General features: G+C 40.7%; 1 protein-coding gene and 1 long non-coding RNA gene across 3 annotated transcripts in view; both read right to left on the reverse strand.

Annotated features, from left to right (window-relative positions):
- Positions 1 to 1,465: 1,465 nt before the first annotated feature.
- The window catches only part of LOC146634880 (protein NLRC3-like), a 48,096-nt gene continuing 23,120 nt past the window's right edge, over positions 1,466 to 26,441 (reverse strand). Inside the window, exons 9-11 of one of the 2 annotated variants that reach the window (XM_085378684.1) lie at positions 5,427 to 5,600; positions 2,150 to 2,196; positions 1,466 to 2,001 (exon numbers count right to left, since the gene is read on the reverse strand). In XM_085378684.1, coding sequence (XP_085234810.1) covers positions 1,466 to 2,001; positions 2,150 to 2,196; positions 5,427 to 5,600 — 757 coding nt within the window. Of the gene's footprint in view, positions 2,002 to 2,149; positions 2,197 to 5,407; positions 5,601 to 26,441 lie in introns of those variants that run through there. The other variant, XM_085378693.1, reaches the window with a different exon arrangement.
- On the reverse strand, positions 14,515 to 21,604 carry LOC146634881 (uncharacterized). The gene is made up of 4 exons (XR_014904989.1): positions 21,362 to 21,604; positions 19,604 to 19,636; positions 15,601 to 15,760; positions 14,515 to 15,381 (listed from the first exon to the last, which is right to left on the reverse strand). It is a non-coding gene; the product is annotated as an uncharacterized LOC146634881 (long non-coding RNA).

The raw sequence follows: 26,441 nt of genomic DNA on the forward strand, positions 1-26,441 counted from the left end.
CCTTTCACAATAAGAGTCTGAACACATATTTTACCCATTTTACCTGAATTAACATGAAAACACAGTGTTTTTAAAATGGTGAAAGTCCCTCTTTTTACTCCTCCCCTCACCTGTGGATGGACGGTGCTGTTACTGTGGTAACAGCTGTGAGCTTGGATGTGTTTCAGTCCTGCCTGGTTATCACTGAAGGAATCTTTACTTTCACATTTATTACAGGTAATACCTCTGATTTTTCTGACTCGTGTATTATGAACTAAATGTATCCTGATCTACACAGAGATGGATGAGCAGAGGTCACATGATGAAAGAACAAACATGGAGTCTTTTATTTATTTTGATATTTATTGATGAATGCAAACAAACCCTGACACTGAACCATCGTCGAGCTTTCACAGAACAAACCTGATCACATGACCTGCTGACCCAAACAGTGAAAAGCTCCATGGCAACAACAACAAACAGCCTCACATATGTTAACAGAGGCTGTTAGAAGCCCAGAGTCTTTATAGTCTTTCTCCTGTTTGGACACAGATCTCTGCACATCTTCATCACAGTTGCTCACAGACGTGCAGAGTGAGTGGATATCAAAGCTAAGTTTCCACCATGTTTGTAGTCTGTACTGGGATGCATGGAGCATCTCTCTATGAGCACTCAGTGCTTTAAACAGTGAGTCCCAGTTTAACCAGCAGCCTTCCCACCACACATCACACAGACATGGAAACTTCAAACCCTCAGACTGAAGACACCATCAGAAATAAACAGATTGTGATGAAGATGAATAACTGGAACAGTTTGCTGTGGTTTCTTCCGTTCCTGTCAGAAATAAGAGTCTGGGAGCACTTTGCTCTCCTTCCACATGTTTAAGGAGGAAGTGAAGAAGAGTGAGTGAGTCGTCTTCCTCTGTGGGCCCAAGATCAGGCAGCAGCCACGTATTTTTAAAAGCCCAGCACACTGGTTAGAACTACATTCAAAACTATTGAGCCAATATTTTCAGCTTCTATGGCTGAAACATTTTCACATGATGAGCTTCCAACAATGAATGAAACCGTAAGAGCATGTGGAGAGTTTGGAAACATCTGATTAAGAAAGAGAAATCAAACATTTGGATTCATTTTAATGAGCTCAGACTTGTTGAAAATGCAGAGGAGCTGGTTGTGAACTGAGCTTCAGAGAAACACAACATACTACACAACAAACACAACATATTGAGATTCACTGTGACGTTTTGAGTGGAAAAAGACAGAAAACAACACATGGATCCTGGAATAACGGGAGCTTCCATCTTTAAAGGACTGAAGAGGAAGAAGTTTACAAGGAATCATTTAGAACCGTTTCAAACATCAACTGATTGAATCCATGAATCTGAAAACGTTTTTCTGAGTGAAAGAGACAGACATGTACAGACTGAACTATCTGTTCAACAGTCAGAGTGTTTCTCTAACAGGAGACACTCTTTACACTAAACTCAGCACAAGGACACTGAGGAACCAGTATAGAACCAAAACCCAGGATAAAGAGTTTGAGTGAATGTGGTGTTGAAGGTGTGGAGGTGGATCAGAGTGTCAGAGGAGACTCTGTAGAAGGACAGAGTGCCAGCAGGACAGTCCACATACACTGCTACTCTGTTAGAGACAGAGTAGGAGGAGGAGGAGGAGGAGATGGGTGTTTGTCTGTTATTGTGAAGGACAGAACGAGGAGCACCACTATAGCACCACAGACTCCAGGACTGATCATTCCATCCAAACAAACAGTCATCACTGTCTCCTTTCCTTCTGATTCTTCTGTAACTCACTGATATATAAACTCTTCCTCTCCACTCGACCTCCCAGTAACAGCGACCAGTCAGACCATTTCTACACAGCAGCTGATGATAATAATCAAATCTGTCTAGATGATCAGGATATGACTGAACCTCCTCCACACATGTCACCTTCCTGTTGTTGTCAGACAGTTGGAGCTTTGTGTTCACTGTGTTTGTGTCGATTGTGAGTTGACAGGAATCTGATGGAGAGAACAAACACAATCCAGCTGCAGTTATTGATCCATCATCTGTTCATTGATTGACACTTTGATGATGACTCCTGACATGATGAAGATGGTTGAATGTGTGCTGCTTTGTTTTCATGAATCACATTAAAAACACACTTACACTTCCTCAGACCTGGTCTCAACCATCGGACTCCAGCAGGCTCCACCCTGAAAGGAGGAGGGGGGTCAGACCAGCACAGTCAGCATGCACACATGGACATTTACATGGCTCTCATAAACATGAACATTCACAGTGTACATTAAAGTGAAAGCCCGGGGGAATGAATTGTCTGTGGTGTCTGTTTTTTTGTTAACAACACTCTGTATCGTCCACCTGAAGGAAGAAATGTGAACAGTTTATCTCCATGATGTGAAAGGTCTGTAGAGATGTGTTTGTCCCTCATTCTGGACCTTTACAGGTCCTGGATGGAGGAAAGACAGCACAGATGAGCCTCTCTAAAGACCTTATTGTCTGGCCCCATCATGCTTCATGACTGAGGTCAACCAGACCGTGATTGATGGAAACAGGACAGACTGAATGATGGCCATTTCTCCAGACTGCACAGGATTATATCTTTGGATTAGTTCGGACACATTCGTCAAGACCATATCTCCAGTCATTGGACAAAATATCAGAGGAGAAAAAAGTCACATTTTTACTGGAAAAAGGTTTCCGTTATTAACTAATGCAAATTTGATGTGAGTTAGCATTATCTGATAATTATAACGATGTAAGGAGTTAATGCCCAGTAGGTAGGCTGCCGTTACTAGCCAATGCTAATTTGACTTGAATTAGCATCATCTGTTATCGCTAACTCTTTTCCCTTGCATTATAATGATGTGAAGAGTTAATGCTAAGTAGGACGCCATTAGTGGGTAATTCTAATTTTAGGTGAATAAGCATTAGCAGCTAATGCTCATATCATTTTCCTTTGCTTTGTACGAATGACAGCAGCTAATGATACGAAGTCTTCCGTTATTAACTAATGCTAATTTGATGTGAATTAGCATTATCCAATAATGCTAACTCTTTTCCCCTGCATTATAACGATGTGAGGACTTAATGCTAAGTAGGCTGCCATTAGCGGCTAATTCTAATTAGGGGTGAATAATACCAGCTAATGCTAATACCGTTTTCTCTTTCCTTATAACAATGTGAGCAGCTAATGCTAATTTGATGTAAATTAACATTACGCGCTAATGTTTACACTGTTTTCCCTTACTTTGTAACAACGTGAGCGGCTAATGCTAAGTAGGCTGTTGTTAATAGCTAATTGTAATTAAATGTGAGTTGGGCGTAACACGACACCATTTTCCCTTGCATTATAAAAATGTGAGCACGTAATGCTAAGTAGGCCGCCATAAACAGTTATGTCTAATTTTAGGTATATAAGTATTAGCAACTAATGCTCATGTCGTTTTTCTTTCCCTTATAACGATGTGAACAACTAATACTAAGTAGGCTGTCATTATTAACTAATGCTAATTTAACGTGAATTAGCATTAGCCTATATGTAATGTAAACACTGTAACAATGTGAGCGGCTAATGCTAAGTAGGCTGTTGTTAATACCTAATGCTAATTTGATGTGAGTTAGCATTATTGGATAATGCTAGCACTGTTTTCTCTGACTTTTTAACAATGATAGCAGCTAATCATAATACTCTCTTCCCTTGGGTTACAACGATGTGAGGAGTTAATGCTAAGTAGGCTGCCATTAGCGGCTTATTCTAATTAGGGGTGAATAATTACTAGCAGCTAATGCTAATACCATTTTCTCTTTCCTTATAACAATGTGAGCAGCTAAAGTAATTTGAGGTAACTAAGCATTAGTAGCTAACGCTAATACCCTTTTCTCTTGTGTTATAATGATGTGAGAAGTTAATGGTAAATGGTAAATGGCCTGTATTTGTACAGCGCTTTACTAGTCCCTAAGGACCTCAAAGCGCTTTACACATTCAGTCAGCCACCCATTCACACACACATTCACACACTGGTGATGGCAAGCTACATTGTAGCCACAGCCGCCCTGGGGAGCACTGACAGAGGCGAGGCTACCTGGCACTGGCGCCGCCGGACACTGGCGCCACCGGACACTGGGACACTGGCGCCGCCGGACACTGGGACACTGGCACCGCTGGACACTGGCGCCGCCGGGCCCTCTGACCACCACCAGTAGGCAACGGGTGAAGTGTCTTGCCCAAGGACACAACGACCGAGACTGTCGGAGCTGGGGCTCGAACCGGCAACCTTCCGATTACAAGACGAACTGCCAACTCTTGAGCCACGATCGCCCGCGATCGGCCAAGTTAATGCTAAATAATGCTGCCATGAGTGACTCTTTTCCCTTGCGTTATAACGATGTGAAGAGTTTATGCTAAGTAGGCTGCAATTAGCAGCTAATGCTAATACTGTTTTCCCTCCCTTTCTACAACTTGAGCAGCTAATGCTAAGTAGGCCACTTTGCTCTGCTAGGGATTTGTGTGACCATGATGGAAACTTTGATAAGCTAATGCTGCTAAGCTAATGCTGTTTATGGGCCCTGTTAAAATCAATATTTCAATCTCATTCTGTTGTTTGAGAACAATAACAGAAAAATGTGCACTTGAGAATAAATTTATTGTGAATTCAGCTGTGAATATAGAGTTCGTCAGTATTTAAGCTTCCATTTCCAAATGTTAGCTGCTCCTGTCTGCCTCTTTGTCACACACACACACTGAAATGATTCACAGCCTTGTTTAATCCTTCTGTCAGTGTCACTGACTGGGTCTGTGTTTATAATAATGGATTGGATTTATATAGTTCTTTTCAAGGCACCCAAAGCGCTTTACAATGCCACTATTCATTCACTCTCGCATTCACACACTGGTGGAGGCAAGCTACAGTTGTAGCCACAGTTGCCCTGAGGCAGACTGACAGAAGCAAGGCTGCCATATCGCGCCATCGGCCACTCTGGCCAACACTAGTAGGCGGTAGGGTAAAGTGCCTTGCCCAAGGACACAACGACCAGGACAGAAAGCCCGGGGATCGAACTGGCGACCTTCCGGTTACAGATACGCTGTGACCTAGTCTATCTAGGTCACAGATGCAGAGTGTATCTAAAGTTACAAAATGTTGTTTCTGTCCAAATATTTATGGACCTAACTGTAGGTCTATTTTTAATGAAACTCTCAACATGACTTATCAATTATCATTAATGTTCCTGCAAACAGACTGCTTGGAGACCCCCTACATAAATATCCATGTACTATCCCAGTCAGACTAGTGTGTCCGTCCCTGAAAATATTCCTGCATGTGTGATTGTTCATGTGTTATCTGCAGGAAACAAACAGGAAGTGAGTGAAGGACACAGGAAATGTTTCCAGCTCTTCCTCCTCTATCATACATTCTCTCCATACCTGAGAGTGTCCAGTGTCCAGCCTGGATCCTTCAGTCCAGCCGACAGCAGCTTTATTCCTGACCCTCCTAGATGATTGTAGCTCAGGTCCAGCTCTCTCAGATGGGAGGGGTTGGAGCTCAGAGCTGAGGCCAGAGAAGTACAACCTTCCTCTGTGATCAGACAGCCTGACAGACTGCAGACACACAAAACAACAATCCATCTGTCAACAATCATTTTCTCTTTGTCACAATAACATCTATCCATTTACATCCATTCAATGTAACTTTATTTATGAGTGACAATTCCCAACAGACAACAACAGTCATCTCAAGCTGTTTAACAGTGTAATGTAACAGCCTCCAATATTAGAGAGAAAGCCCCAACCATCAGACAATCCACTGTGAGCAGCACTTGGTAAGTCAGAGATGATGAGTATCATCACAGTGATGATCATTTCTCTGTTAACCCAGGCTTTCTGCTTCAGGATCTGTGCATGCTCACAGAACAAGGAGACCTTTAAACATCCTTTCACTAAATGGATGGACTGAGCACGCCCTACAGATGAACTGGTGCTAGAGATCATAAAGACCATCAAACAGTCAAATTCAACACTTTAGATGGAAATATGAGATCCATGCTGCAGACAATCATGAACCTGCTGAATTCATGAACATCAAGAATGCAGCGAGTGGTAAAATAAAGATTTGACCTCAGTGTGCTCAGTGTTCCTGTCTATTCCTAACATGATAGCTGCACTTTAGAGCTCTAAAACTGGAACTGACACATATTTAAACACTAAATGTTACTCAGTACATTCAGTTCTGACACTCGCCCACAGTCCAACAAAGGAAACATGGAGATCACATCAGTTTGTCACCAAAGACAAATTATTAGGGCAAGTTAACCTGCTATTATCATATTAACTCATTAATTGATTAACACCAACAATTATCAATTCAATTCAATTTTATTTATATAGCACCAAATCACAACAGCAGTCGCCTCAAGGCGCTTTATATTGTACAGTAGATTGTACAGTAATAGATACAGAGAAAAACCCAACAATCATATGACCCCCTATGGGCAAGCACTTTGTTGACAGTGGGAAGGAAAAACTCCCTTTTAACAGGAAGAAACCTCCAGCAGAACCAGGCTCAGGGAGGGGCGGGGCCATCTGCTGCGACTGGTTGGGGTGAGAGAAGGAAAACAGGATGAAAGACATGCTGTGGAAGAGAGACAGAGATTAATAACAAGTATGATTCAATGCTGAGAGGTCTTTTAACACATAGTGAGTGTTAAAAGACAAGCTTTCCCAGATGAATGTGCCTGATCCCATCTGCCGGTGGATCACTGACTTCCTGACGGACAGGAAGCAGCACGTGAGGCTGGGAAAGAATGTCTCGGACTCCCGGACCATCAGCACCGGCTCCCCTCAGGGCTGTGTTCTTTCTCCTCTGCTTTTCTCCCTGTACACCAACTGCTGCACCTCCACCCACCAGTCTGTCAAGCTAATCAAGTTCGCAGATGACACCACCGTCATTGGGCTCATCTCGGACGGGGACGAGTCTGCCTACAGGAGAGAGGTTGAACGTCTGGTGTCTTGGTGCAGCCACAACAACCTGGTGCTGAATGCCCAGAAGACAGTGGAGATTATTGTGGACTTCAGGAAGCACACAGCCCCACTCCCCCCCATCATCCTGACTGACACCCCCATCACCTCTGTGGACTCATTCCGCTTCCTGGGTACCACCATCACCCAGGACCTGAAGTGGGAGCCCACCATCACCTCCGTCATCAAGAAAGCCCAGCAGAGGATGTACTTCCTGAGGCAGCTGAAGAAATTCAACCTGCCAACACGGACGATGATGCAATTCTACACTGCAATCATCGAGTCCATCCTCACCTCCTCCATCACCGTGTGGTACGCTGGAGCCACTATCAGGGACAAACAGAGACTGCAGCGTGTTGTGCGCTCTGCTGAGAAGGTGATTGGCTGCAGACTCCCATCTCTGCAGGACCTGTACACCTCCAGGACACTGCGGCGTGCAGCCCGGATCTCAGCTGACCCTTCTCACCCTGGACACAGTCTGTTTGACCTGCTCCCCTCAGGCAGGAGGCTCCGGTCCATTCGCACCAGAACCTCTCGCCACAAGAACAGTTTCTTCCCCTCTGCTGTTGGACACATGAACAATAACCACATGATTGTCCCCGCCACTAACATATGACCCTACGCTGTGTAACTGCATCATTTCATGTTTGGCACTGATCACCACCTGCACTCATGTATATATCTTTCTACGTAGCACTCATAATTCTTATTCTCATGTATATATCTCATGTATATCTCATGCACATATCTTTCTTTCTACATAGCACTTTAATTCTTATTGTCTGCACTGAAGCACCGCAGCAATTTCCTAATGTTGTAAACCTCAACATCTGGCAATAAACCCATTCTGATTTCTGATTTCTGATTTCTGATTTCTGAAAGGTGACTGGAAAGGAAAAACTCAAACTGGAAGGTGGTTCCACAGAAGAGGGGCTGGAAAACTGAAGGCTCTCCCTCCCATTCTAGTTTTAAATACTCTAGGAACAACAAGTAAGCCTGCAGAGCGAGAGCGAAGTGCTCTAATAGGGTGATATGGTACTACAAGGTCATTAAGATAAGATGGGGCCTGATTATTTAAGACCTTGTATGTGAGGAGCAGGATTTTGAATTCAATTCTGGATTTAACAGGAAGCCAATGAAGTGAAGCCAAAACAGGAGAAATCTGCTCTCTCTTTCTAGTCCCTGTCAGGAATCTTGCTGCAGCATTTTGGATTAGCTGAAGGCTTTTCAGCGAGTTTTTAGGACATCCTGATAATAATGAATTACAGTAGTCCAGCCTGGAAGTAATAAATGCGTGAACTAGTTTTTCAGCGTCACTCTGAGAAAGGATATTTCCAATTTTAGTGATGTTGCACAAATGGAAGAAAGCAGTCTTACATATTTGTTTAATATGAGCATTGAAGGACATATCCCGGTCAAAAATGACTCCAAGGTTCCTCACAGTGTTACTGGAGGCCAAGGTAATGCCATCCAGAGTAAGAATCTGCTTAGATACCTTATTTCTAAGATTTTCAGGGCTGAGTACAATAACCTCAGTTTTATCTGAATTAAGAAGCAGAAAGTTAGCGGCCATTCAGGTCTTTATGTCTTTAAGACATTCCTGTAGTTTAACTAATTGGTGTGTGTTATCTGGCTTCATGGAAAGATAGGGTTGGGTGTCATCAGCATAGCAGTGAAAATGTATCATCATCATCATCATCATCGTTTATTTGTATAGCACTTTAAGAACACACCAGGCAGACCAAAGTGCTGAACAACTCAGATCAAAACAAAAACCAAATTAAAATAATAAAATGAAATGTATACTATGTCTTCTAATGATACTGCTTAAGGGAAGCATGTATAATGTAAATAGAATTCGTCCTAGCACTGAACCTTGCGGAACACCATAATTAACCTTAGTGGGTGGAGAGGACTCTCCATTTACATGCACAAATTGGAGTCTATTAGATAGATATGATATAAACCACTGCAGCGCAGTACCTGAAATACCTACAGCATGTTCTAATTGCTCTAAAAGGATATTATGGTCGACAGTATCGAACGCTGCTCTGAGGTCTAGAAGGACAAGCACAGAGATGAGTCCACTGTCACAGGCCATAAGAAGATCATTTGTAACCTTCACTAAAGCTTTTTCTGTGCTGTGATGACCTCTGAAACCTGACTGAAACTCTTCAAATAAACCATTTCTCTGCAGATGATCTGTTAGCTGTTTGACAACTACTCTTTCAAGGATTTTTGATTTGAAAGGAAGGTTGGAGATTGGCCTATAATTAGCTAAGACTGCTGGGTCTAGAGATGGCTTTTTGAGTAAAGGTTTAACTACAGCCAGCTTGAAGGCCTGTGGTACATAGCCAATTATTAGAGATAGGTTGATCATATTTAAGATCGAAGAATTGATTAATGGCAGGACTTCTTTGAGCAGTTTTGTAGGAATGGGGTCTAAAAGACACGTTGATGGTTTGGAGGACGTAATTATTGAAGTTAACTTAGAAAGATCAATTGGAGAAAAAGAGTCCAACTTAACATCAATGGTACTAAAAGTAGCTGTATGTGTTGCTCTGTGTTGGTACAGGGCATTGAGTATGATAACAGTGGGTGGATTATATTCTTAAACTTAGTTACAGCACTTTCAGAAAGACATCTACTGTGATAAAGTCTACTCTCCACTGCTGTGTAATCAATTATTGTAAATGTAAATGTTATCAGGAAATGATCAGACAGGAGAGGGTTTTCAGGAAACACTGTTAAATGTTCAGTTTCTATGCCATATGTTAAAACAAGATCTAGAGTGTGATTAAAGTGGTGGATGGGTTCTTTTACATTTTGAGAGAAGCCAATTGAGTCTAATAACAGATTAAATGCCATGTTGAGGCTGTCAGTTTTAGCATCTACGTGGATGTTAAAATCACCTACAATAATTATTTTATCTGAGCTGAGAACTAAATTAGATATAAAGTCTGAGAAATCAGACAGAAACTCAATGTAAGGCCCAGGTGGACGATAGATGATAACAAGTAAGACTGAGTTTTACAGCTGGGGTGGACAAGGTTAGGCATCAGGCTTTCAAATGAATTAAAAGTCTGTCTTGGTCTTTGGTTTATTAATAGGCTGGTGTGAAAAATTGCTGCCACACCGCCCCCTCGACCTGTGGTTCGAGATTTCTGGTAGTTAGAATGACTCGGGGGTGTTGATTCATTTAAACTAACATAATCATCCTGCTGCAACTAGGTTTCTGTAAGGCAGAGTAAATCGATTTGCTGATCAATTATTAAGTCATGTACTAACAGAGACTTGGAGGAGAGAGACCTAATATTTAATAATCCACATTTCACTGTTTTACTCTTTGGTTCAGATGTGGATACCGTGTTGTTCACTCTTTGTGATTTTTTATGTTTACGTTGTTTATTGCTGGTTTTTAGTTTGTTTCTTGTCTGTTTGGGAGCTGACACAGTCTCTATGGAGAAGAGTTTCTTCTTTTTATTTGTGGGAGGGGGGGGGGGGGGTTGTAGCAGGAGGAGAGAAGCTGCAGAGAGGTGTGTAAAACTGCAACTCTGCTTCCTGGTCCCAACTCTGGATAGTCATATTTTGGGGGGTTTAATAAATTTGTCCATATTTCTAAAAATAAGAGCTGCTCCATCCAAAGTGGGATGGATGCTGTCTCTCCTAACAAGACCAGGTTTCCTCCAGAAGGTTTGCCAATTATCTATGAAGCCCACATTGTTTCTGGGACACCACTCAGACAGCCAGCAATTTAAGGAGAACATGCGGCTAAACATGTCACTCCTGGTCTGATTGGAGAGGGGACCAAAGAAAACTACAGAGTCTGACATTGTTTTGGCAAAGTTGCACACCGATTCAATATTGATTTTAGTGACCTCCGATTGGCGTAACCGGGTGTCATTACTGCAGACGTGAATTATGATCTTACTGTATTTACGTTTACCCTTAGCCAGCAGTTTTAAATTTCGTTCAATGTCGCCTGCTCTGGCCCCTGGAAGACAATTGACTATGGTTGCCGGATTCTCTAGCTTCACATGTCTGAGAACAGAATCACCAATTACCAGAGTTTGACCCCCGGCGGGTGTGTCACCAAGTGGGGAAAGACAGTTAGACACATGAACAGGTTGGTGGTGTACCTGGGGCTTCTGTTTAAGACTATGCTTCCTCCTCACCGTCACCCAGCCGCCCTCTTTCCCCAGCTGCTTGGGGTCTGCCGAGGATCAGCTAGCGGGGCCTACGCTGTCTTCGGCTGCACCATCTACAGGGGCCTGGCTAGCTACGGGTAAATGAAGCCGAGTCTCCAATTCAGTAATCCTGGCCTCCAGAGCTGCACATATGCTACATTTGTTACAAGTATCATTACTGCTAAAGGTGGCCGAAAAGTAACTAAACATCTGACACAATGAGCAGGAAAGTGCAGGAGGGACAGGTGAAGTAGCCATGATGCTGGTGAGTCGGCTACAAGCTAAGCTAAGCTAGTGCAACAGTATAGACACAGTGAGTGAATACTTTGGTTATAAATTACGTAGTGAGTACACAAAAAGTGTGCTTCGGATGAAGCACGTGCAGATTATACTATGAAAAAAGAATGTATCTAACCGTTTTTAGTTAAATTGCTAAGCAGATAAGCTACTCAAAATCACCACTGTGTTTGAGCAGGAAGTGATACTTTACTAGTGATGCGTGAATCATGAACGAATCGTTCAATACTCGAGAATCACTTTGCTGACTCATGAATCATGATTCACAAGCCCAACTGACTCACTGACTCATCCCCGTTGCTGTTAGCAGCAATGTATCTAGCTTATAATTAAAATTGTGGAGAAAAACACAACATCCAGTATCTTAACAAGCCATAGTAGAGCCAGTGTTGCCAACTCCTCAGCAAGGAAAATCGCTATTGGTTGTCCTAAAAGTCCCTAGAAGTCGCTAAATGACATCATCACCTAATTTGTATAATTGGTCATGCTAATGTAATTGTAACCTAGGTTGTTGGAGAGAGAAATAACATCGTGGAAGAGACAAAGTGAGTAAAATACGTCCTCAATGCTTTTAGAATTTATTTAGAACTACAAATTAAATTTGTTTTAGCAATTATTGTTTTTTAATGTCACAATTGCAACCCTTTATCCAGGCTTGGACCGGCAAAAGTGACACGAAATAGGCACTCTGGTGGAGTTACTTTGTGTGTGTGTGTGTTTATAAGTAGTTTTAAACCTTGTGATCTGCAAAACAGCATAACAGTAAAAGAAGAACTGACTGCGTTACAGTCAGTGCGGGAATAGCGGCTTTGCTCATGCGCGATTTTTTTGCAGTTTGGATGCACAGGTGTGAGCATCTGCAGCGGGGGGAGGACTATCCTCCGCCTGTGAGCAGCTGTTGGTCTCTCTGGAGACTACTGGCCGTGGCTGGGTAACCATGGTTACCTGGGAGTTACAGTACACGATATTAATGAAGAGTGGGAGCTGTGTTCTATAGCAAGCAATTTGTTATGAGGTAATGAGCTGATCTTAGTTTAACCGGAAGCCCATCACAATAATTGCAAAGCCTTTATTTTGTCCAACTACCATCAGTTCGTCTGTACTGACGGTAACTTCAAGTCACACTAATGTTGTTTAGTTTGTATAGTGTAAGTAGTAGAAGTATACTACAGTACTCTAATCACTGATAGGATAGATTTATGTAGATATACACCTTTGTGTTTAACATTACTGCATTATAGCACTGTGACCTTTGTCCTTATATATGGTTATGTTAGCTATACTGACGTATGCATATAACTGGATATGTAACTTATCTATTCTTCTTATTTGTCATGTATTTGTATTGTGTACTTCCTTTTTGTAAGAAACCACACATGTGATCACAGTCAGTGAAAGAATAAAGTGCCTCAAACCAAACCTTAAGCTCCTTATTCCACATGCTGGGATAATTTGGTCTTCAGTGGTGTTCTGGCTGACACACCGGAGTGACCGGAATGCTAAAGAGTGAATCAGACACACCAGTGTCATCCCTGATATCTCCACTACATTTAATCGTCCTTCAGCTTGTGGCTGCAGTTAGCTGGTTTGCTAGTTATCCAGTTTGCTAGTTAGCTGGTCTGCTCATTAGCCAGTGTGCTAGTTAGCCAGTATGCTAGTTAGCAAGTTCGCTAGTCAGCTGGTGTGCTAGTTAGCCAGTTTGCTAGTCAGCTGGTGTGCTAATGTTACAATCCCTGGCTAGTCTAGGGGGTTTGAAGGGACGAACATAAAGGTAAATAGTGAAGGAGGAGCCAAGATGGTAATTTTAAAAGGTTTATTTCATGCCAGAGTTGAAATTCTGGTTCAGACTGAGGGTTAACTTCAGGGAGAGCCAAGGCCAACATACCGTATTTTCACAACCATAAGGCGCACTTAAAAGTCTTAGATTTTCTTCAAAAAGTACGGCGCGCCCTATAGCGCAGTGCGCCCTGTCCCAGCCAACATTTATATGTGGGGCCCATATGGTTTGGAAATGGGCTGAAAAATGGGCCCCATATAGGATTGTCCGCGGGTTCCGTAATGGCCCCATATTAAATGCCCATATAGGTGTTATGTTAGGAAAATCTGGGAACTAAATGGGCCCCAACTGGGAAAAGTACACAGAAACCCACCTGGGCCCCATCTTTCAAGTTTTTGTGGGTACCATGTAGGCACCACATAGGCTAAAAAGTGGGTTTTAAGTGGGATTGTCCGCAGGTTCCACAATGGCCCCATTTTATAAGCCCATCTCGGTGTTATATTGGTAAAATCTGGGAACTAAATGTGCCCCAACTGGGCAAAGTACACAGAAACCCACCTGGGCCCCATCTTTCAAGTTTTTTGTGGGTACCATGTGGGCACCACATAGGCTAAAAAGTGGGTTTTAAGTGGGATTGTCCGCGGGTTCCATAATGGCCCCATTTAATAAGCCCATCTCGGTATTATATTGGTAAAATCTGGGAACTAGATGGACCCCAACTGGGCAAAGTACACAGAAACCCACCCGGGCCCCATCTTTCAAGTTTTTGTGGGTACCATGTGGGCACCACATAGGCTAAAAAGTGGGTTTTAAGTGGGATTGTCCGCGGGTTCCATAATGGCCCCATTTAATAAGCCCATCTCGGTATTATATTGGTAAAATCTGGGAACTAGATGGACCCCAACTGGGCAAAGTACACAGAAACCCACCCGGGCCCCATCTTTCAAGTTTTTGTGGGTACCATGTGGGCACCACATAGGCTAAAAAGTGGGTTTTAAGTGGGATTGTCCGCGGGTTCCACAATGGCCCCATTTTATAAGCCCATCTCGGTGTTATATTGGTAAAATCTGGGAACTAAATGTGCCCCAACTGGGCAAAGTACACAGAAACCCACCTGGGCCCCATCTTTCAAGTTTTTTGTGGGTACCATGTGGGCACCACATAGGCTAAAAAGTGGGTTTTAAGTGGGATTGTCCGCGGGTTCCATAATGGCCCCATTTTGTAAGCCCATCTCGGTGTTATATTGGTATAATCTGGGAACTAAATGGACCCCAACTGGGCAAAGTACAAAGAAACCCACCCAGGCCCCACCTTTCAAGTTGTTTTGTGGGTACCATGTGAGTACCACATAGGCTAAAAAGTGGGTTTTAAGTGGGATTGTCCGCGGGTTCCATAATGGCCCCATTTTATAAGCCCATCTCGGTGTTATATAGGTAAAATCTGGGAACTAAATGGACCCCAACTGGGCAAAGTACACTGAAACCCACCTAGGCCCCATTTTTCAAGTTCTTAGTGGGTACAACATGAGGAAAACATGAGCTAAAAAGTTGGAATGGCATTAGCAGTGGGTTCTGTATTTGCATCTTATTTCTAGTTTGAATTGACTAAGTTCTGGCACTGAGTGGGCCCCATGTAGTAAAACAGTCACAAAATAAATTTTTCAGACGGCTAATACGGGTTCTGTGACACAAAGACACCAAATATATTAAAGCTGACCGCAAACAAAATCTAGTTTGTAAATAAAACCATTTCAAAAATCACGAGGGTACACAAAACAACATTTTTCACATTTATTTTGTCCAACAACTGTGATTTTACGTAACTGTATTCCAAAGTGCGTAAACGTTTAAAAACTAGAAATGTCAAACTACAGCAAAATTCCTTAGATATTTGGAACTGTAGCAACATGGGGAAAAAGTCAGATGGAAAACTCAAAAGCTTATCTTGAATCAGCAGGGTTTGTTTTTTTACAGAGCCGTAAGTCTATTTTGTACCCTTGCAGCCCTCGGTCCTCCTCTGTCTTTAGCTCCACTGAACCACTTGGACAGAGCCTTCTCTGCTTCTTGCAAGTTGACTTTTGATGTTAAATAATTCTTCAGTGCCTCTGCAAATGAAGAAGAAGAAAAACGGGCAAGCCAAAGTAAAGTTAATCTTAGCTTACTTCATTTGGTGATGATTTTCAAAGAACAATGTTTATTTCACTTTATTGCCTCAAAAAATATATACAAATTGCATGATAACCAATCTCAGTTACACTTTCAAACACTTTATTAAAAAAGTTTAGTTTTCTAAAGTTCAAATGTCTCAAGTGAAACTAACTTACCATACACAACATTAAAAAGACGCAAATCTCTGAACTTTTTTTCCCCATGTCGGCCAAGCATGTTGTACTCCACAGCCAGCTCAGGTGATATGAGGAATTTCATCATCCTTCTTGTGGCATCGTCTACACTTGTTTCCCCTGTATCTGCTACCATGGCAACCTGAGGGGAACATACAAAAAGGACAGATTAGATACTGGCATCTGGTTAGGATGCCTCCCTGGTGAGGTGTTTTGGGCACGTCCCACCAGGAAGAGACCCAGAACACCCAGGACATGCTGGAGGGACTATGTTTTTCGGCTGGCCTGGGAATGCCTTGGGATTCCCCCGGAAGAGCTGGGCCAAGTGCCTGGAGAGAGCGAAGTCTGGGCCTCTCTACTTAGTACCGGATTGGGTCGAGGGGCAGCAGCCTAAGCTTAAGATAATGGACCGGAATGGAGGATAAATGGACACTTTACATATTACTTAATGTTTACTGTGTGGTGATAAAAAAAAAAATGGTAGTAAACACAAGCTAAACTAAAAAAATTAATTGCGCTTCCTTAACCCTTTATCCCCAATAATGTTACGCAGGATAACTGGTAGGTCTGGTAGGTTTTTTCCTCTACTGTATACTATATGAATGTAATCAAGGATTAATAACAGAAAGAAAAAAGAAATTGAAATTTTGCCATTTTTACTAAAGGCAATCAAAATGTACATGAATAAAATATTTAAATTAGTCAATTCAAATTAATAACTCTAAAACACTGAACAAAATTAAGTATTTGACCCTGTGGTTTATTTTCGGACATCTCTTTTCTTCTAAAAGTCCAGGCGTGTTGGGCCCCTGGCAGAGCTCAGGTTTGACGAGACAGGTTTGGAAAAACCTGTCGCTGGCGACTTTTTGGGGGCTAAAGGGTTAAAATAAATAGGAATTGGCCAAAATTTGTATAAACTATGAAATAGCAGAACAAAAGTAAAAAAAAAAATCTTTATCTGTTATCAGAATCAAATATTTGATTAGAATAAAAAATTTAACTTTCTGGAAGATTTCTCGTTACATCTGTCATAAAAGTAACAACATCTCAGAAAAGAAACATGATAGCAACAGAAAAATATGATAGCAGTGTGATGTGATGGTCCCTGGCCAGATTTTTACACATATTATAAGCCCTGTGACACAAAAACCACAGAACTCTGACACGCACAGACTGTTTTCCTTCGTGCTAATGAAGAAAAATGCTGGTCTGGTATGTAAAAGGGAATTTATTCTTCCAGGACCTGAAGCTCCGTAATGCAGCCCTCCAACAGCCAAACCTATCTGTTCTCTGATTGTCTTGATGCATGCTCAATCATCCAGGTAAGTAAATCTCCAAAAGTTGATTCTGTTCATCTGGACGTAGCGCTTGCAGCATTTTCTCCCACTGAAAATGCTACGTCCAGATGAACAGAATCAACTTCTGGAGATGTTCTCTGATTGGATTGTTTAATTGGTGATTGACATGAAATTGACCAATCAGCTGAAAGGAAGAAAAATAGGGTCAAAATTTGGATGTGTAAGTATAAATCCACACACAGCCAGGAAAGCCGAGCGCAGAGTTGTTTGTAGCACCAATTCAGCCAGAGTGGAGCCAGATGGATTTTCCATCCATCCACACTGTAAAGTCTATAGACCAGCAAGTGATAAATTAACAGTGTTGTTGGTATTTTCTAAAACAGTTGTATGCAATAGGAATTGCTGTTTATAGTCCTCCTGTATATCTGCATGTTCCCTCCCAATTAAAACCTGTGATAATGGAGATTCAAATTCATGTCATACCTATGCCAACAGTTATCAAGTATCCAGATCGACCTTTACTGATGTGCTCTGTCAGTGCGCCCCAGGGCAGCTGTGGCTACAATGTAGCTTGCCATTGCCAGTGTGTGATTGTGTGTGTGAATGGGTGAATGACTGAATGTAGTGTGAAGCGCTTTGGGGTCCTTAGGGACTAGAAAAGCGCTATAAAAATGCAGGCCATTTACCATTTAAAGGAAAATTGTTATTTCCATGTATTTTCCTGTTCTGCCTTCAACTTTGAGAACTTCCCCCCACATTTCTAGTTGTGACAGTGCACCTACAACAAAAAAAATCTGCTGTGATTTACATTTGTTGAAAGAGCAATTTTGTAAAATAGTCTATTTTTGTATGCACAGTTTACAAATCTGTCCTGTACAGCATGGACTGATTGCATGCTAAAAAGTTGTTGCTTAAAACTAAAACAATACATTTTAAATTAATAACATCAGCAGAAAGCCTTGTTATTAATTAGATGTACAATTTCTATAGAATACGAAACAACTCAGTTCATTTTTGATCATATCAATACCAGCATATTACACAACTAGTGATGGGATTTTCGTCTCTTTTTAGAAAGCCGGCTCTTTCGGCTCCCAACCGGCTCTTCAGGTTGTTTTGTTGCTTTAATTAATTTATTATTAACAACAATATAAAATTATGAACAAAAGGAATTACTAATGTAAAAAAAGAAACGTGGTTTTATTTATATATGTTTATATATAAATATATATGGTGGCCCCTAGAGACAAAGCATGTACAAACTCCAAAACCCATTTCTAGCGTCAACTGAACTTCCAAAACAGAGCTATCTAGATCACTTAATTTACACAATTGAAATCATATGTGTATTTTTTGTGTATTTATACACAAGCACTCATATATATTCATAAAAAATTCCAAAAGCTGTTCATTTACCTGTTACTACCACACACCAAATCCGGTCGTTGGTACTTCCTGGCTTGTGTAGCCACTAGGTAACTTTTAACTATTTAAATTTTCAGCTTTTTCCTTTTAAACAAATTTAAAGTGAAACAACACAAAACACTGCAAACCACAACACAATTAAATATAAATTATAATATGAAAACAAACAGAAGATGCACATTCTCTGTCATATGGGCCTGCATGAATAAACTTTCTGAATCCTTTATCATCCGCAATTGAAAATAGTTGTGGATGATTACTATACCTTTGTAATGTGACGTTGTTGTCCCTGGCTCTCTTTCTCTCTCTCTCCCTCCTGCTCTGTTACTGTGCTACTGCATGTGTAACAACCGCCCCTCCCCCCTCTTCCCAGCGCAAAGCACAAGGCTCGCGTGCAGAGTGAAGCGGAAAAAAAGTGCGAGAGAGAGGGTGAGAGAGAGAGAAAAAACACGCTTGTGTCGTTCACTTCAAAGAGCCGTTTCGTTTTGACCAACACATCACTAACAACCATGATGAAAAACGCTCATCTGCTTCCATCACCATCAGCTGATTAACATTGAGCTGCTGCAGTCAACACCATCAAACTAATTTAGTGTTTAATGTTATGTTATGTTATTGAATGCTTTTATTTTTAAATCTTTACCAGCGCTTAAAGACTGTAGATGTTCACACCTGGTGTTAGAAAACCGAGCTCACAGCAGTATTTTTTTTTATAACAGGAAATTTTAATTTTTATTGGTTACCGTGTTTATTACCACTTTTATCAGTAATGTACTTCCTATAAAATATGGATTTGATAAGTTACCGGTTTATTGAAATCAGCTAGTGAACACATCGATCACTTTATTGAACTACACGCCTTACACTCTTGTGAGCTCTGGTTACTAACAGCAGGTGTGAATGTTTGGAGTCCAAAACGCAGATAAAGATTAGAATAACAAGGCAATGTAAAATCAGTTTAATGCAGTTGACAGTAGCAGCTCAGATGGAAATCAGCCAATTGTGAGGAGAGCAGAGGACCAAAACTGTCAGAGTTGTGGGTCAAGTGAAGAGAACACTGTTGGCATTATTGTTAGCATAAAAGATGAAAATTAAATAAATGTTAAATTTTAAAATAGATCATTGCCTCCTGTGCCTAAATAAATATATATACTTAATACCAATTAAAAAAAAAAGGATGCCCCAAAGACCATCACTTTTCAAAAATAATAATAATAATAATAATAATAATAAGTAATACAAATAATATGAAAGTTACTTACATGTCAAAGATGGTGCTTGTGATCTTGAAGAATCTAAACGTGATAAGGAAATGAAAGAAAGTGCATGAGAAAATACAAACATTTTTGTTTTTTCCCAGGATAATTCAATATAAAAGATTCTCTTACTAATGCACAAAATGAACAGTGTAATTAAAAGTTTGAAAGGCACTGCATGTGTTTATATGATAAACTGACTAATTCAAGCAGCAAACACTAGCAGTGCAAAAATGTATCTAACTAGCTGACAGACTTTAAAGTCACAGGAAGATATATCAAAATGGTGACTTATGCCAGAACAAATGACTTGACAGACATAAATCCTAAATTCCTTTAAGTAAAAAAGGAATTACTTTTTTATAAGTGGTCCCTAGTGGTTTTCAAATTATTACATGGCTTGTTAATTTTTTATTAAATTATTAAGAAGCCAGATGAGTTCAAAACATTTACAAATGACTATAAAGCACTATCCAAACTTCAAATCAAGTGGCAAAATCTCCAAATTAAAAGTACTCGCAAACTATAAAAATTTGATTATACTTAAAAATATGCAAAAACTAATTTAGTGGAATTTTTACCTGCTCAAGAATACATTGAACATGCAATATTTAATTGAAAAGAACAAAATTTGTGTACTTTTAGAAAGGATTATTAAATATTTGGGGATACTAGACATAAAGAGGGTCTCGTACATTTACAGGCATCTAATTTCCTGGATTTAATGGTTTAAAAGTTTAATAGGTCTTTGAAGTTGATAATAAAATTGAGTCCATTATTAGCAAAAAGAATAAAAAAAAAAAAAAGAGCAAAAAAATGCTTAATATATAATAATTGTTTTAAACTTAAGCTTTGTAATTGTAGCAGATTTCATTATGTCTGTAATTTTTTATTTAGCCCCACAGTAGTAAAAGCCATAAATGGGAGTTAGATTTATTACTAGTATTTTACACAGCATTCAGCTATAATAACATGTTCTGCATTTTCCTACTTCACCATCTGATCTGAACAGCTGCACTCTCTTAATTAATTAATGACCTAACATTTCTCAGTAACCAATAACTAGATGGAACAGCACAGTATCTAAGAGAGTGATCAGACAGTGTTTGAGCTAAAGACGCTGTGTGTTTCTTTTGGGGGCTTTTTACACACTGATCCACCACCGTTTTCCCATAGTACAATGCATATCTGGTAACATTACCGTATTCAGATCAGAAAACCGTTTCAGCTGCAGGCATCTACTCCTGTAATTTAAACAATCACCTTGCTACACTGCACATGAATATTACGTAACATGGTATGACTAGCTCATGTTCAGACATTTAAGATACTGTTCAGCCATTTTGTTTACTGGGTAGTGCATAATGGCCGAGTTAGCTGAGCAGGAATCCACTAAAGCCAAAAAAATAATATAAATTTTTTAAATTAATTACAAAAACCTTATAGGAAAACCCAAGAAACAGTTGCAGAAGCACAGAAAAAAACTGCCGTGTACGTTATAGTGTGTAAATTCAAAAACTGTATAGAGAGAATGGTGCAATGAAAACAGAATAAGATAAGATGAACTTTATTGAGTAGAATATAGGCAGTAAGAGTTTTTTAATTAACTTTAAATTATGTTTGCCAAAGACAATGCAGCAAATTAACCCAGTTCTACCTGCTAGCTAAAGATGTTATGCTTCTCCCCCTTATACCGTTTAGGACGACTATAGAAAGTTACTAAAATAACCATTGATGAAAACGTATCAAACTTTAAGTATTTACCTTTGTCATAGTTTTCGATTCTTTGGTATCCTTTTGTCCTCCACGTTCTTAAACACCAGGGAGAGAAAAGGCGCAACAGACGAAAGACCGCGAAGACTAGACGCTAGGCGGTGCAATCTGCTCCTCCCTCTTTTTAAACGAGCCAATAGGAGCTGCTCACATTAAAAACAACTTTATTTAAAAAGTCGTTTTACACCTGATACAAAAATTTTAAAAGTCAAACAATGCACAAGTTTAAAAGAACAATTTTATTTTAAAAAGTTTTTTAAGCATAGGGATGGTTAATATGTTTTAAAAAGTAATATATAATATTTATCAAAAAGTGTCACCCAAATCAACATCATAATAAAAATATAATTAATAAAAATATAATAATGATAAGAAGAAGAATAACAGTTTACCTAAAAGCTCTTCTAACATTAGACTGGTTTTGAAAAGTTTCAATAGTGTCAATACACCATAAGGACAAGGGAGTTTCACAGTTGAAGTGTGACTGCTTGAAAGACCCCATTCCCTCTCCTTTCCACTAGTTCAAAGAAAATATAAATTATTTCTGGTTATATAATTTGAGGGCACAAGTTTGAAGAGTAACATTTTAACAGATCGGTAATATACTTCAGGAGCTTTACTGGATCTGATTAACCAAAACTTCCATCTTCCATGTAACTAACTGTCTTTTCTCTAATACAGTAGAGTGTGTCTGATCTACTAAAAATCCTCAACTGCATGTTTGCTCAAGTAAATAGTCTTAATTGTTTGAACAACCAGTAATCCTTAATTTGCAAATGCCAAATCTGGATTTTGTCTGTGTAATTCACTTTTATCTTAGGTTTTTTATTCGTATTTTTTGCTTTTCTTTTTTTCTACTCTTGTGTCCGTTTTAATCACTTATTATTGCTGCTGTGACAAGTGAATTTACCTAAGAAGAATCATGAAGTCCTTATTTTATCTTATCTGAGCCTCACCATGCAGCCTACCATGCAGAGTTCACATTAAGTACATAAAATGAAATCTAAAATTAAAAAGTAACCAGTTTCAAACCAGTTATTTGGAATAGTGTGCAGAGTGTTTTGAGTAACATTGAATGTTCAAAAACACCAAAGTTCCTATAGTCTCACTTGACAGCTGGGTTGTAGTGTCTGATAACACATAACATCTTGAGGTCTCAATGTGGACTTTGAGTACATTTGCTAGCCAAGGCTAAATACTGAGAGGGTCAAAAATGAAGGGTCAAGAACATCTGACTGTACGTAAGGGTAGCAAAAGTGATAGACTGAGGTTGTGCCAAATATGTTAAAGTTAGGGTGATTTCTTAGAGAATGGTACCACATGGGTGCTGTCTGCAGGTTATAAAAGAGAGTTATGTTCATACTTTCTTTTGAGATTATTTTTACAATTTGACTTTCAGAACTCCCTGGGTTGTGCGCAATCTGTGATGGGCTTGTTTGGAATAAATCCTCCTTTATTCAAATAACACTTTCTCAGGCTCTTCACAGAAGAAGAATCCTCACATAAGCATGTGCTACCATTTTGAACCAATGTACACATTTACCATCACTAACCCAACTAGGACCTACATTGGATGCCCACCCATATGGATTTGATGTTAGAAACGCAAGTGGGTCCCATATATACTAAACAATCTTGAGCCCATGTAAAATATATGCCCATATTAATTTAACATAACCCATTTGGGGCCCACATAGACATGTTTTCAGGGTCTGACTTGCATTTGCCCATGTGTGACACATATAGTTTGACCAGGTGGGCCCCACCTATGTCATCAGTACCAAAAAATATATACCGATTACCTCACTTTGCCCCACCTGGGGCACACAGCAAATGCTTTTCTTTAAATGACTGTGTTTGCCCATGTCTAACCCAGGTGAAAAACCCAAGTGGGTCCTACGTGTGTTTCCCATTTTGAAACAAGTGAAGTGTTTCCCATGTTTGACCCAGCCAGGACCTACTATATGTTTCCACTCGGTTTTGCCCATATGGCTTTAATGTGAGAAACCTAAGTGGGTCCCATATATACTAAACAATCTTGAGCCCACATAAAATATATGCCCATATTAACTTAACATAACCCATATGGGGCCCACATAGACATGTTTTCAGGGTCTGACTTGCATTTGCCCATGTGTGACACATATAGTTTGACCAGGTGGGCCCCACCTATGTCATCAGTACCAAAAAATATATACCGATTACCTCACTTTGCCCCACCTGGGGCACACAGCAAATGCTTTTCTTTAAATGACTGTGTTTGCCCATGTCTAACCCAGGTGAAAAACCCAAGTGGGTCCTACGTGTGTTTCCCATTTTGAAACAAGTGAAGTGTTTCCCATGTTTGACCCAGCCAGGACCTACTATATGTTCCCACTTGGTTTTGCCCATATGGCTTTAATGTGAGAAACCTAAGTGGGTCCCATATATACTAAACAATCTTGAGCCCACATAAAATATATGCCCATATTAACTTAACATAACCCATATGGGGCCCACATAGACATGTTTTCAGGGTCTGACTTGCATTTGCCCATGTGTGACCCATATAGTTTGGCCAGGTAGGCCCCACCTGTGTCATCAGTACTAAAAAATATATACTGATTACCTAACTTTGCCCTACTTGGGGCACACAGCAAACGCTTTTCTTTAAATGACTGTGTTTGCCCATGTCTAACCCAGGTGAAAAACCCAAGTGGGTCCTACGTGTGTTTCCCATTTTGAAACAAGTGAAGTGTTTCCCATGTTTGACCCAGCCAGGACCTACTATATGTTTCCACTCGGTTTTGCCCATATGGCTTTAATGTGAGAAACCTAAGTGGGTCCCATATATACTAAACAATCTTGAGCCCACATAAAATATATGCCCATATTAACTTAACATAACCCATATGGGGCCCACATAGACATGTTTTCAGGGTCTGACTTGCATTTGCCCATGTGTGACACATATAGTTTGACCAGGTGGGCCCCACCTATGTCATCAGTACCAAAAAATATATACCGATTACCTCACTTTGCCCCACCTGGGGCACACAGCAAATGCTTTTCTTTAAATGACTGTGTTTGCCCATGTCTAACCCAGGTGAAAAACCCAAGTGGGTCCTACGTGTGTTTCCCATTTTGAAACAAGTGAAGTGTTTCCCATGTTTGACCCAGCCAGGACCTACTATATGTTCCCACTTGGTTTTGCCCATATGGCTTTAATGTGAGAAACCTAAGTGGGTCCCATATATACTAAACAATCTTGAGCCCACATAAAATATATGCCCATATTAACTTAACATAACCCATATGGGGCCCACATAGACATGTTTTCAGGGTCTGACTTGCATTTGCCCATGTGTAACCCATATAGTTTGGCCAGGTAGGCCCCACCTGTGTCATCAGTACTAAAAAATATATACTGATTACCTAACTTTGCCCTACTTGGGGCACACAGCAAACGCTTTTCTTTAAATGACTGTGTTTGCCCATGTCTAACCCAGGTGAAAAACCCAAGTGGGTCCTACGTGTGTTTCCCATTTTGAAACAAGTGAAGTGTTTCCCATGTTTGACCCAGCCAGGACCTACTATATGTTCCCACTTGGTTTTGCCCATATGGCTTTCATGTGAGAAACCCAAGTGGGTCCCATATATACTAAACAATCTTGAGCCCACATAAAATATATGCCCATATTAACTTAACATAACCCATATGGGGCCTACATAGACATGTTTTCAGGGTCTAACTTGCATTTGCCCATGTGTGACCCATATAGTTTGACCAGGTGGGCCCCACCTATGTCATCAGTGCTAAAAAAATATATTGATTACCTAACTTTGCCCCACCTGGGGCCCACATAGACATGTTTCAGGGTCTGACTTGCATTTGCCCATGTGCGACCCATATAGTTTGACCAGGTGGGCCCCACCTATGTCATCAGTGCTAAAAAAATATATTGATTACCTCACTTTGCCCCACCTGGGGCCCACATAGACATGTTTTCAGGGTCTGACTTGCATTTGCCCATGTGCGACCCATTTAGTTTGACCAGGTGGGGCCCACCTGTGTCATCGATACTAAAACATATATTGATTACCTAACTTTGCCCCACCTGGGGCACACAACAACAGCCTATCCTTAAATGACTGTGTTTGCCCATGTCTATCCCAGGTGGAAAACCCAAGTGGGTCCTACATGTGTTTCCCATTTTGGACCAAGTTAAGTGTTTCCCATGTTTGACCCAGCTAGGACCTACTAAAAGTGCTCACTTGGGATGGCCCATATGGGTTTAATGTGAAGAACCCAAGTAGGCCCCATACAAAAAGCCCAGTTTGAGCCCATGCCCACATGGTACCCATCCAGCCCGAGCAAAAACCAGGTGGGGCCCATATATACATGTTGGCTGGGGTGTGTTGTAATGAGGACGTAGTAGAGAACACAATGAGAACGCTAAAGGGAGAAGCGTTTCGACGGTCACCATTCGGCTAAAAGCAGTTTCACTTTCACTTTTTATGAAACGGTGCCATTTTTCCATCCGGACCAGGACTACGGTAGCGCAGCAACTTCCAGCGGATTATAAGGAAAAGCTGGCCATCTTCCGCTCCTACTGCAGCAAACACATCAGCGACAAACACATCCAGCGATGGATGACCGATGGAGACCACAGTTTCACCAAGAGTGGAAGGCAGCGCCCGGCGAGTTACGCCACAATTTGCCAATGGATTGTAGATGCTTGGGCTAACATGTCTGCTGGCACTGTTGTTCGAGCTTTCGCAAAAGCGGCACGGAAAGTGACTCTGACAGTGAAGAAAGTGAACCTGGAATGTTTGATGGAGATTTAGCGCAGCTGTTCAATTCAGACACAGAGGATGAGGACTTCGATGGGTTTGATTGATGATAAAAACGTGAGTACCAAACTTTGTTTTGCTCCTGCTTTATTTTTAAATACGCACACTTGTATGCTTGTGTGTTGTTGATGATGACGATTACTGGTAATAAAAATGTGAGTAAGGTACCGAACTCAGGTTTGCTCCCGCTTTATTTTTAAATACGCATACGGTACTTGTATGCGCCCTATGATCCAGT

The sequence above is a fragment of the Diplotaxodon limnothrissa genome, linkage group LG3 (genome assembly GCF_057381915.1).
Source record: "Diplotaxodon limnothrissa isolate DT_005_m linkage group LG3, D_limnothrissa_male_GT1.1, whole genome shotgun sequence".
NCBI classification, from domain to species: Eukaryota; Metazoa; Chordata; class Actinopteri; order Cichliformes; family Cichlidae; genus Diplotaxodon; species Diplotaxodon limnothrissa.